This window comes from Littorina saxatilis, unplaced genomic scaffold (genome assembly GCF_037325665.1).
Source record: "Littorina saxatilis isolate snail1 unplaced genomic scaffold, US_GU_Lsax_2.0 scaffold_1128, whole genome shotgun sequence".
NCBI lineage: Eukaryota > Metazoa > Mollusca > Gastropoda > Littorinimorpha > Littorinidae > Littorina > Littorina saxatilis.
The window spans coordinates 25001-39196 of NW_027129178.1; the positions used below are offsets into that span (position 1 = coordinate 25001).

The window sequence follows — 14196 nt, forward strand, 5'->3', positions numbered from 1 at the left end:
GAGGGAGAGAGAGAGAAAAACAGAGAGCGAGACAGAGAGAGAGAGAGATAGAGAGAAAGACAGAGACAGAGACAGAGAGACAGACAGAGAGAGAGACAGAGAGAGACAGAGAACTCGAACTCGAACTCGAACTCGAAAACTTTATTACCGAGGGATGATAGCATTAGGTCCATATGGTCCTTTCTTACAGCTAGTCCCTACTATAATACACACATGAAACAAAGAACAAATATGAAGAATTAAAAAAAAAATGAAAAAAAATAAATAAAAAAATTAAAAAAATCAAAAATTAAAAAACCAATAGGGAAAGGTATAACAAAATAAAAATTAAAAATTCAAAAGTGTGCTTGTTAATGGAAGCATACTATACACTTTCTCTTTTACACATCCTCACACACACTCGCACAAAGTGTACACCGACTTAGTCGTTAGAGAGGTGCTTTCGGAGCTGTCTTTTAAAAGAGGAAAATGACAGACATGACTTGATATTTACAGGTAGTGAATTCCAAAGGAACGCACCAGAATAAGAAAAACTAGTTTTAAACAAATCGATGCGGGGCCTTGACAAGGCAAGGTTATTTCGAGTGTGTGAATAATATGACGGAGATGAATTGAAGAGTTGTATAAGATATGTTGGGGCGTTCTTATAGACGACTTTATACATAAATGAACATTTATTATACAAAAGCTGCTTTTTTAAGCTTAACATCCCAATACTTTTCATCTTTTCCTTTGTAGAAAGAGATGGACTGGGCAGAACTAGTTTAGCAGCTCTACGCTGGAGCGAGTTCAGCTTCTTCAAGTGAACTTCACTACACCCGTCCCATACTATGGAAGCATAATCAATATGGGGTTTTATGTGAGCATTGTAGCCCAGGTGGTAGAGCACTGGACTTGTGATCGAGAGGTCGCTGGTTCGAATCCGGGCCGGGACGGACACGGGTCAACTTTATGTGCAGACCCAGAGACGGTATCCATCTCCCACCCCCGTGTCACCACAATGGCACGTTAAAGATCTTGGTCATTCTACCATAAGTGCAGATGGCTGATAACACCTAAACACGCAAACATCAAAAAGCCGTGAGGGCGTAAAACTCGAATCGTATAAACCAATTCATGTCCAATATAGGCAATTAAGACCTGACGGACAATAAGCCCCTTACAATTTACTTTTTTTGTAAAATAGTTTTCTTGTGTCTAGATTAATAATGCTTTGTAACTTTGACAAAAGAAACAGGTTTTTAGCAATTTTTTTGCAGATTCCATTGATGTGAGTCTGCCATTTGAGATTATTATCAACAGTAAGTCCCAGTAAACGGTGCTCAGCTACTTGCTCAATGGAGTGCTCATTTAGGGACAGACTCAGAGTCATTTCTGAAAGTTGATGATTTTGGCGAGTGCTGATTATCATAGACTTTGTTTTTACTGGATTAATAAGCATACGATTTGCAGAACACCACTCAGAAACATCGTTTAGGCTCTGTTGTAATTTGTCTTGAATTTGTGCAGGGCTTTTCCCTGTTGCATGTAAGGTAGTATCATCTGCTAACATATGACACTCAACAGATTCAGACTGTAGGTACAAGGGCAAATCATTTATATAGATGCAAAATAATACAGGTCCCAAAACAGACCCCTGTGGCACTCCACATTTCACAGTGCCCTGAGAAGAGTACGTATCGTGTACGTATACAGATTGAACCCTCTCTCTAAGATAAGAGTTAAAAAAAGGGACAGTGCTTGAACTGTTCAAATAACATTTTAATTTCTGTAGAAGGATCTCGTGATCCACGAGGTCAAAAGCTTTTTTTAGGTCCAAGAAAACATCACCAGAAATGTCTAACCTATTAATGGATGAGTACCATGAATCAGTTAATCTGGCAAGGGCAGTGTTACATGAATGTTGAGAGCGAAAACCAGACTGAAGTTGATGCAAGAGATTGTGGTCCTCCAAATAAGTAACCAGATGTTTCTGAACATGCCTTTCAAGAGGCTTAGATAATACAGATAACAAAGATATAGGTCTAAAATCATTTAAGTCTTGAGAACCTTTTTTCTTTGGCAAAGGTATGACTTTCGCTTTTTTAAATTCTTTTGGAAAAACATTGTGTTGAATACATAAATTATAAACATAAGTCAGAGACTCTACTATATAAGGAGTAGACAATTTTAATAATTTATTACTTATTCCATCAAGTCCGGAAGACTTTTTATTTTCTAACCTTGCTATGTACTGGCCAACTTCATGGATGGCCATTATCGGAATAACAAACGCATCCGTGTTTCTTAATTTTTCATCACAGAGCATCTGCAAGCGTTCACAACAGGAATGTGGTTCTGTACCTGGAGATTTTGAGTGAGAATCTACCAGTGATTCAGCAACGGACAAAAATAATCGTTAAAGTCGTTGGCCTTTATATTTTGAGGAATACTACTATTTTTTAGGAGTTGCCTTTTAAAAAAGTGTTCAGGGCGCGCCAGACTTTTGAAACATCTTTGCTGTTACCCACAAGTTTATCAAAATATGATCGCTTCGCGTTTCTCACAAGATTCTTTACTCTGTTACGCGCTTTTTTATAATCTTCAAATAATTTGTTTGTCTTCAACTGGTCGCGATACGCCATTGCTTTGATGATATCAATGGTTAACCAGGGAGGAAGTTTAGGATGTCTTACTCGTTTCCGCCTCACCGGTGCATGTCGATTTACCACATCGATAAAGAGGGAATACCAGGCTTCAAGTGCCTCGTTAGGATCAGTATAATTAATCACAGAAGCAAAAGGTGTACAATTCAAATCATTAAAGAAGAGACCTTGATTAAAATGTTTAAAAGAGACAGAGAGAGAGAGACAGACAGACAGACATACAGACAGACATAATCTGATAGACGGAAAGACAGATTGACGGATAGACAGACAGACAGACACACAGATAGACAGACAGACAGACAGACAGACAGAGCAACTGACAACAGACATACAGACAGAGAGATACGGACAGACAGACAGAGAGACAGACAGTCTCTTGGAGACAAACAGGCAGACAGACACTGTTCCGCCGCTTTGGTAATTATGGGTGTAGCAGAACCCGCGCCGTCGGCAGAGGGATAGTTACAATCACTACTACTCTTTAAAAGTATTGGTTTGCGTGAACCCAGGAAGCACGGCAAAGGTTGCTTGAACACATGAATCTCCATATAAAATCCATGAATTTGGTTGTTTTCTGAATCTAGGTCTGCTGTGCACAAACGTTCGTCACAAGCAAATTCCCAAGGCAAGTAACTCTCATACTTTGTCTAGCGACAAGAGTAGTTCCCCTTTCAAATTTCTTTTCACTCAGTTTCTTCGACAACAGACTGCAATCCGACGGTCAGTTTTCAACAATATTTCATTTAATAAACAGATCACACGCAACCAAATGCACACATCTCATCAATTTAAACAACATAAAGCGGTTTCATACACTATTTTCTCCAGAAAACTGAACTTCATACAGTTTTTAACGTTGGAACACGGGTGCAAAAGTTCGTCTGCTAGTCCCATTTGACGAAAGAACATTATCCTAAGCGATACCAAAACATATACAGAACACACAATATCTGCCTTTGCCACCACAGCAGAATAACAGCATATCTGTGTACTTGATTTTAGTCCAAAATAGGAAAACTGACAAGAAGTGTTAACAGAATGGAATGATTTGCACGGAACTATACAACCGCGCATTAATCGATCGCCTGCGCAGGTTGACTGGTTGAGTGAATAGGATTCGATCAAACTTTCGCAAAAAAAACTCCTCTTTTCTTTGAATAACTGAAGAAAGGAGGAATAAAGAGGTTACACACCTCGTCTCAGTGATTATAAAAAATAATGGTCTCAGTTCGCGGTCATGAAAAAGCTCGCTAAAGCTCGCATTTTTCATGATCCGCTAACTTCGACCATTATTTTTAATAATCACTGAGACTCGGCATGTAACCTCTACGTATTTCAGCAACATAGTTTTCCCGACCTTTCTGTTGCAATAGCCTCGCAACATGTTCTCGTAAACACACACACTAGATTAGTTTGTTATTTTCGGTTAACGCGAAATGCATTTGTGTTTGATTTCTAACAAAACACGCATGTCAGCTTTTGTCTCTTTCGGCTTGCCATTATTTGGTAACTGCCAACCGTTCATGAATACTCCTACGGAAATCCTTGTTAGTTCTCCCTGATGAATTATTGACATTGAGTTGATGAGCGCGTGGTTGCAACACATCGCTGATCGTTTAATTAACGTATTGGTCCCTTCGGTGCTTGTTTTATTGTCCGTTACTAATTAGGCCTGCTAAAAATGGGAGGCTGCCGGAAAATGACACACAACTTCCTATATCAACTGGATGTAATTGTCAAAAATCGACCGTGTTTTCCTTAAAGGAACAATCCTTCCCGTGTAAACTGTCCTATAATACCTCGTGGGAATGCTTGCCTGGAGTTTCCAAGAGTATTTACTCTCTTATGTACAACCCACAGGGGCGGAGCAGTTAAGCGAGAGGGAGGGGGGGGGGGTGGGGGGGGGGCGGGGGTTGGGGGTTACAACCTGGGGTCCAGGAATCGGTAGACCCCTGGTGGGGTACAGGGGCCGAACCCCCCCCCCCCCCCCTGGAAGCTGGAGAATTTTAGCTATTTTATTAACAATGTGTGGCTTAACCTTGATTTTGAACTCGATCAACTGGTGTCAGCAGCCACTCATTATTTCTGTTAAACTTAGTATTAAATCTGTGGGGTTTTTTGACAGCCGGGGAGGGGGGGGGGATGGGGTACGAAACCCCTGCACCCCCCCCCCCCCCAATCCGCCCCTGACCCATACAAAACCGAAAGAGTTATTTGCCAACATCATCTTTATAGACAAACATTTTAGTGCAAGAGTACTCACACACGTGTTTTGAAGGCACACTCCTGCCCGTGTACAGTTGTGTACAGGCTTTTACATGGGATAAGACAATACCTTCACTTGGACACATACACCAACATCAACAGCCATGGACGCTTAAATATATTTTGAAAAAATGTTGATGTTATGATAATAATGTAAAATAAGATATAAGGAACATAAATTAAGGCACGTCCGTTTGCAAGCCCTAATATCTCAGAAGAAAAGCTGATTCCCAAAAGAAAAAAGAAAAAAAAAAGCCTGGACGCTCTCTGTTCATGATTTTTTTGTTGAAGAAATGTATTCATCCACAAATTTCAACTCACTACAAGAAGCTGCCAGGGTGTTGATATTAAGTATGTGTCCAAAAGAAAAGATAGTTTTATCCCATGTAAAAGCCTGAGCAGACTTGAGATTCGGAGTCGAACTGTTTACACAGGCAGGAATGTGCCTTTAAAAACACGTGTGTGTACTCTTGTGCTGAAAGGTCTGTCTAAAAAGACGTGTGTGTACTCTTGTGCTAAAAGGTCTGTCTAAAAACACGTGTGTGTACTCTTGTGCCAAAAGGTCTGTCTAAAAACACGTGTGTGTACTCTTGTGCTAAAAGGTCTGTCTAAAAACACGTGTGTGTACTCTTGTGCTAAAAGGTCTGTCTAAAAACACGTGTGTGTACTCTTGTGCTGAAAGGTCTGTCTAAAAAGACGATGTTCGGAAATAACTCAATCCGGTTTGTATGGGTTGTGAAAGAGTGAATGTTCTTGGATACATTGAGGCAAGCATTCCCGCGAGACATAGGATAGTCCCGAACGAAGGGCGTGTCTTCGTACTAAGACAAGGAGCACGCGTGGAGACAAACTTCTCGCTAGTGGCTGGCCTGAAATGCCACGTGGGAAAGCTTGCCTCGATGTTCCGAAGAGTATTCACTCGTTCACAACGCTATACAAACCCTGTAGAGTTACTACCGGAATTTGTCTATTGAGGTGTGTGTTAATTGGTTCGAAAAGGAATCGGGTGAAAACAAGGGTGGAACGTAATGGGATGGTATTTGATAGATGCGTTCTTATATGTATGCGTGTGAATGGGTTTACATAGTAGATTCCACAGGATCGAACGCTTCATTTGTAGGCTACTTTGTCTTTTCTACTGAAAAAAATACTGCAAGGCACAGTCGAGGGAGGACGCAGACGCGTGAAGCTACAGAAGAGCTGGTCTGACACAGTTAAAGAATAGACGCAGCTCAGAAAAGCTTTTATGTCTGTCTGTCGACGACCGCAAACAGAACAGCCCGGAGAAGGGTTTCTGCTTCTTCTGCCGTCCCGTTTCCCTGACGACTGTCATAGTCAGGGGACTGATGATAATTATGATGATTGATGATGATGGATGATGATGATGGATGATGATGATGATGATGATGATGCTGATAATGATGATGATAATGATAATGATGATGATGATGATGATGATGATGATGATGATGATGATGATGATGATGATGATGATGATGATGATGATAAGAGGTACTTTATCTGTCGGTGCAGATCAAGCTTGACCAAACAGAGACAGAGAATGAGGACAGAGAGCTTGCTGCTAGTAGTGACGCTGCTATTGACAACAACATGCCATGCACACGTCATCAACAAACGAAGGCAGCCGATACCGTAAGTATACAACTTTATATTCTTGGGGTTATGCACAAGTTGGGACCCAGGTGGATGTGTGATGTCTTTTTGATATCTGTACATTTATTTGTTCTGTGATTTATTCTTTATATTACAGATTTGAAAACTTTGAATCTTACATTTAAAATGACACTTTATATTATTGTATTGTATTGTATTGTATTGTATTGCATTGCATTGCATGGCATGGCATTGTATTGTATGGTATGGTATGGTATGGTATGGTATGGCATGGCATGGCATGGCGTTGTATTGTATTGTATTGTATTGTATTGTATTGTATTGTATTGTATTGTATTGTATCTGCAATCACCGATAACTGCCAAGACTAGTCACTAAGTACGAGTATTAACCTGACCAAGATCATGGACAGCGTATTGCATGGGCAATCTATTGCTGCAACTTTTTTGCATGTTCTGTCGCAATCTGTCGCACAATCTGCTGTCGCAGTTTATTGCATAATTCTTCCATCGTGGTTCAAACATTGCGACATGCGAGAAGAGCCAGACTCTGAACTATGGATGACGGTTGATATGAATTATAGTTGGTCAAATATTTGTTTTCGTTATTTCGCCCTTTTGTTCTTATCTTGTGAAATATGGCATGGTTGCAGGATTTTACTCAAGATGGACGAAATCACGCGACACCTGCGAGATCTGACGACATCCATGGCGGACTTTGACATGGAACTGAGAGGGGCGCTGTGAGTTCATCTTCATGCATATATTCATAGTGTTAACGTCAGGCCATGTGATATCCGAAGTTGTGTGTCATTTCCGGCAGCCCCTCGTTTTTAGCAGGCCCAATCAGTAAAGGAAAATAAAACCAGCACTGAAGGGACCAATACGTTAATTACACGATCAGCGATGTGTTGTAACCACGCGCTCATCAACTCAATGTCAATAATTCATCAGGGAGAACTAACAAGGATTACCGTAGAAAAAACAACAACAACCTATAACGAACCTGGATGAACAAGATACACAAGAGAAGCATATCGTGCATTATTCATTGAAAATATATAAAGACGTGTAAGTAAGGATGCGTTCAAAATAAGCTATAATATATTCTAGTGTCTTTACTATTTTATTTCATTTCTATAATTTTTTTTGCAGGTCAGCTGATCCAGTAGCCAGCAGCCGTTTGTTGAAACGATCAGCATCTGATGAGTAAGTGACAAATTGTGCTTCCCCTATGAACAATACCTTCATTTCCATCCACACCTTCTTGTAAATAACCTGAGATTCGTTCTGGGTTGTATCTGCCTCCCTGAGTTAGTGAAGCAAATATACTCTCACAGATCTATCCAGGCTTTAAAGTCGGAAAAAGCATCATCCTCGCGGGGGTAGAAATAAAATTAGAAAAAAACGAAAAAAACAACTTACTTGTTTGCTGTGCAGCGTGTGGAATTTCTGTCAATCAGTTTTGTTTTCTGTTTGACAAAATGTATGCAGCAGAAATATCTCCCTTTAACACGAAAAAAGCCAGACTGTCAAGGCAGGAGGGGGTGGGGGAGGGATTGAATTGAATTGAATTGAACTTTATTTAACAAGGATTAAGATTTAAGGCTACGCCTTTTCTTACAATCTGTCCTTGGGACGCACAGACACACAATGATAAAATTGAAAAATTAAAAATTAAAAAGTTAAAAAGTTTACCAACAAAAGGAGGTAAGAAAACTTCAGCACGTGATGATAAAGATGACGATGATGATGATGATGATGATGATGATGATGATGATGATGAAGATGAGGCATGAAGAGCATACATATGTGGTTATTCATAAAATCAAATGCATACTATGCAAGTAATTATAAGTACAAGCTGGTAGGGAGGGAGAGAGAGAAAGAGGGAGAGAGAGAGAGCTAGAGAGAGAGAGAGAGAGAGAGAGAGAGAGAGAGAGAGAGAGAGAGAGAGAGAGAGAGCGAGCGAACGAGCGAGAGAGAGAGAGAGGAGAGAGAGAGAGAGAGAGAGATAGAGAGAGAGAGAGAGAGAGAGAGAGAGAGAGAGAGAGAGAGAGTCAGAGTCAGAGTCACATACAGAGATAGAGAGAGAGAGAAAGAGTCTTAGAGAAACACAAAGAGAGAGAGAGAATGACAAAGACTTTTCACAACAATTTCTCATCAAAGAAGTCAGAATCAAACGACACGAAAGTGTCTATACTTCTCAGGCTCTTGTTCATCTTGCAGAAAACTCTGGCTGAAAATAAATGAGGCATGTGTTCCATGCACGACTTGTCAATCAGCACGTTATTTTAACTTCCGTGCTGCCGAACAACATTACCTGATCACGGGTGAAACACAATGATCATCCGAATTGTTTGCACTCGTCTCCAGCTCTCTGCTTCTTATGCAGACGCTTTTCCACAAGCGCCCGCCCCCACCTCTCCCTGCATGTGTTGACTAAATAATTTGGGTTAAATCGAATATCATATGAACGTTCACAATGGATGGCAATTAAGTTAAAAGGAATTAAAGGATTTGCAAATCAGTCGAAGAAAATCTAAATAAAATAAAGTAATTCGGCCTGACTAGTCATATTGCGTCTTATTTTCAGCATAATGAGCCTAATTTGGCCTACATTTGATTCGATCTAATTGAGCCTATATGAGCTATAGAAGAAGTGTTCACAAGCATGTATTGTCGATGTCGATGTCGTTTTTATTTTGACATATGTGTGACGATTGCTTGAATTAAATGACCATGACTGAGACAACTATATAGTGTTCCTGATACTAATCAAACTGAGTCTGATTCCGTGTAACTCGGTTGTAACTTACGTCTAACTGACCAGTTATAGTCTATCATCTTGGTCAAAATCAATCAATCAATTAATCAATCAATATGAGGCTTATATCGCGCGTATTCCGTGGGTACAGTTCTAAGCGCAGGGATTGATTTATTTTTAATTTTTATTTTGTTTAAAATGTTTATGCAATTTATATCGTGCACATATTCAAGGCGCAGGGATTTATTTATGCCGTGTGAGATGGAATTTTTTTTACACAATACATCACGCATTCACATCGGCCAGCAGATCGCAGCCATTTCGGCGCATATCAGACTTTTCACGGCCTATTATTCCAAGTCACGCGGGTATTTTGGTGGACATTTTTATCTATGCCTATACAATGTTGCCAGGAAAGACCCTTTTGTCAATCGTGGGATCTTTAACGTGCACACCCCAATGTAGTGTACACCAAACTGAGTCTAACCCGGTTTTAAACGGCGCGGTTTGGCGTGACGTTTCATTACTGATAGATACTGACGGCAACGTGAATTTTTTTCTCTCTTCATTTCTAGTGCTGATAACTGTTTAAAGAAGGAAAATATGGTTTCGTTAACGCGTTAGGTTCAGACAATTAAGACAGCTAAAAGCTCTTCTGTCTTCTGTGGATGACTTTAAAAGAACTTAAATTTTGAACCCTAACTGTAGCCACGAAAAAATAAAAACTTTAAGTTAATCCGAGATAACGGCGCCACGGCACGTTTTCTGTATTTTCCCCGCAGTTTTTTTTTTAAAGTTTTTATTCAAAGAGATGACGTAAGTGATAGTTGTTTGAAGACACCAGTTTACCCTCAATGACAGCATGGCCTTCCATTCTGATTCGAAATCATGGCATTAATCTCGCAATGATGATGCACAATCTGTGATCAGCTTCTGGGATATCGTTCTTGTGTGTTTGTGTGGCTGCCTTAACTTCAGAGAGAGAGAGAGAGAGAGAGAGAGAGAGAGAGAGAGAGAGAGAGAGAGAGAGAGAGAGAGAGAGAGAGAGAGAGAGAGAGTTGGCGACAGCAACAAGAATGGTAGTGTTGACGATGTCATTGACGGACTATTGTAACGATGATGATTGTGATGATAACAACAATGAAGGTGACAATAATAATTATGATGATAACGATGTTGACGACGACAATAAAGATTCTTTCTTTCTTTATTTGGTGTTTAACGTCGTTTTCAACCGTTCAAGGTTATATCGCGGCGGGAAAAAGGGGGGGGGTGGGGGGATGGGAAAGAGCCACTTGTTAATTGTTTCTTGTTCACAAAAGCACTAATCAAAAAATTGCTCCAGGGGCTTGCAACGTAGTACAATATATGACCTTACTGGGAGAATGGAAGTTTCCAGTACAAAGGACTTAACATTTCTTACATACTGCTTGACTAAAATCTTTACAAACATTGACTATATTCTATACAAGAAACACTTAACAAGGGTAAAAGGAGAAACAGAATCCGTTAGTCGCCTCTTACGACATGCTGAGGAGCATCGGGTAAATTCTTCCCCCTAACCCGCGGGGGGTGACAATAAAGATGAGAATATTAATGATGATAGTGATGATACAGGCGACGACAGTGTAAATGTTACTAAAGATGAACATAAAACAAAAACAAGTCGCGCTTTTCTGTACCTCTCTTCGTTTTAACTTTCTGAGTGTGTTTTTAATCCAAACATATCATATCTATATATTTTTGGAATCAGGAACCGACAAGGAATAAGATGAAATTGTTTTTAAATCGATTTCGGAAATATAATTTTGATCATAATTTTTATATTTTTAATTTTCAGAGCTTGTTTTTAATCCAAATATAACATAATATATGTTTTTTGAATCAGGAAATGATGTAGAATAAGATGAACGGTAATGTGGATCGTTTTATAATAAAATAAAATTATTACAATTTTCTGATTTTTAATGACCAAAGTCATCAATTAATTTTTAGGCCACCAAGCTGAAATGCAAAACCGAAGTCCGACCTTCGTCGAAGATTGCTTTACAAAAATGTCAATCAGTTTGATTGAAAAATGAGGGTGTGACAGTGCCGCCTCAACTTTTACAAAAAGCCGGATATGACGTCATCAAAAGTATTTATCGAAAAAAAGAAAAAACACGTTCGGGGATATCATTCCCAGGAACTCTCATGTCAAATTTCAAAAAGATCGGTCCAGTAGTTTGGTCTGAATCGCTCTACACACACACACGCACAGACAGACACACACACACACACACACACACACACACACACACACACACACTCACTCACACACACACACACACACACACACACACACACACACACACACACACACACACACACACACACACATACAGCACGACCCTCGTCTCGATTCCCCCTCTATGTTAAAACATTTAGTCAAAACTTGACTAAATGTAAAGAACGAGGATAGGGACGTAATATGACATCGACCATGATAATTATCGTGATAACGATTTTTGACGACGACAATGAAAGAAACCAACAACATTATAGTGACGGTGATGCTAACAGCTAAGTGATAATGTTGGCAATGGCAAAGAAGATGATGCCTATCACATTTTTCCAGCGATGATAAGATCAGCTGTCGCTTAAGTCTTCGGGAGGATCTCTGCCAGGCCCTGGAGATGATGAAGGAGAGGGAACGATCCAACTACCTGGTGTCCCCCAAATCACCTGGGAAGCGGGCCGGGGACAACTCCCCTGCTAAGTATCAACAGTGAGTGGACATTTTCTTGTATTATTTTTAATATTGGTTTTGGGGCAGAGACACTCAGAAATTAGGGCAGATACAAAAAACACACAGACAGACACACTGACTGCTGACACACAGAAATGCACACAGACAACTCTGGGGCAGAGATACTCAGAAATTAGGGCAGATACAAAAAACACACAGACAGACACACTGACTGCTGACACACAGACATGCACACAGAAAATTCTGCTGCTAAGTATCAACAGTGACTCGAGTGGACCTTTTCTTGTATTATTTTTAATATGGTTTTTCACAGAGACACACACAAATAAAGGCACACACACACACACACACACACACACACACACACACACACACACCACACACACACACACACACACACACACACACACACACACACACACACACACACACACACACACACACTGACTGCTGACTTACAGACTGACACACAGACAGGCACACAGAAAACTCCGCTGGTAAATATCAACAGAGTATACTCACCTCTCGAATATTTTACGCCCTCTTTAAATTGCAGTGTATAGCTTTAAATCTGTTTCTTTGTTTGTTTGTTGGGTTGTTTGTGGTTCTGTTCGCACTAAGATGTCTGGTGTGTATGGGTCGAATGAGTAAAAATGAGGTGTGTAGCTCGGAAGTAGGGTAACGTGAGACAGTAATAATTATGTGACCCTCCACCACGAAATGAGTCGCATGTCACCTCGCGCGGTTCTGCGCTAGGCTTAATATAAGTCCGGGGAGTGTCTGGTAACAGTGTGAGGGTCACCTTAGTCACAGGCTCTTTTCTAAAACGGTTTTCACCACTGGATAGAGCATAAAAAACTCTGTAGGAAAATGTAAAAATATGAAAATCATGCAAAGGTGACAAGCGACTCATTTTGTGGTGGAGGGTCACATATTTAGATTCCAGAATAGATGAGATGATCATGTTTTACAGACAGTGACTGATAATACTTGACAGCGCATGAAAAAGGGGCATGTTGAACTTCTTCTTTTTTTTTTTATATATATAAAATGAATGTTTGATGTCATGAAGTACAGCAAGAGATGCCCACGAGCCTGCAAACAAAACAGATTAATTCTATTTTTCGTGCTTGAGAAATATGTACAAGGCATTTGGCTCCGTTTTTGGGGGATTTGGTTTAAACAAATTGTTCAGAACATTTTACAGATAACAATTGGGATTTGGGATGTTAGCAGTCTAACAGTTTCGGACTTCTATGCAGAGGGATTCAAAAATGTGTTCAGAACATTTTACAGATAACAATTGGGATTTGGGATGTTAGCAGTCTAACAGTTTCGGACTTAGAGGGATTCAAATATGTGTTCAGAACATTTTACAGATAACAATTGGGATTTGGGATGTTAGCAGTCTAACAGTTTCGGACTTTGTGCAGAAGGATTCAAAAATGTGACCCTCCACCACGAAATGAGTCGCATGTCACCTCGCGCGGTTCTGCGCTAGGCTTGATATAAGTCCGGGGAGTGTCTGGTAACAGTGTGAGGGTCACCTTAGTCACAGGCTTATAACTCAAACAGTTTTTGCTCTTTTCTAAAACGGTTTTCACCACTGGATAGAGCATAAAAAACTTGTTAGGAAAATGTAAAAATATGAAAATCATGCAGAGGTGAAATGCGACTCATTCCGTGGTGGAGGGTCACAAATGTTCATGTTCAGTTTTCATAATGTTGTAAAACCATCTGGTATGTGCATAGATTTAAACCTGTTAAAGTCTAAAAAGCTGGACATTTACAAATTAGCAACTGCCGACGGTTCTTAATAAGCATGAAACTCGAAAGCGTATTCTGCAAGTTATGTCCGTTTCCCTAAACGCTTCACAGATCTTTAATGTGAAACTCTGCCACATATATGGAAGCCTAGATGGAAGAGGATTATCTGTTTTCGTTAGTCTTGAGGCGTTGCCATTTTAAGCCCATGCGAGCACCATCGCTTTTAGGATGCCCTTGGAACTGTTTTTGAATCCACCTGCCACGCCAAATTCCGAATAAAGTTACAAGAAAGCTGGGTGACCGCAATCACGAATGTCTTCTCCAATACCCACCACCTACCGCCCCCGCCCCCGCCCCCGCCCCCCC

General features: G+C 40.2%; 1 protein-coding gene across 1 annotated transcript in view; it reads left to right on the plus strand.

Moving 5' to 3' along the window:
* The window catches only part of LOC138957458 (uncharacterized), a gene marked incomplete at its 3' end in the record, with an annotated part of 33362 nt that extends 21281 nt beyond the window's left edge, over positions 1–12081 (plus strand). The window contains exons 2-5 of the mRNA XM_070328580.1: positions 6447–6566; positions 7201–7290; positions 7703–7756; positions 11932–12081. Of these exons, the coding sequence (XP_070184681.1) occupies positions 6447–6566; positions 7201–7290; positions 7703–7756; positions 11932–12081 (414 nt within the window). The remainder of the gene's footprint in view (positions 1–6446; positions 6567–7200; positions 7291–7702; positions 7757–11931) is intronic.
* Positions 12082–14196: the final 2115 nt, after the last annotated feature.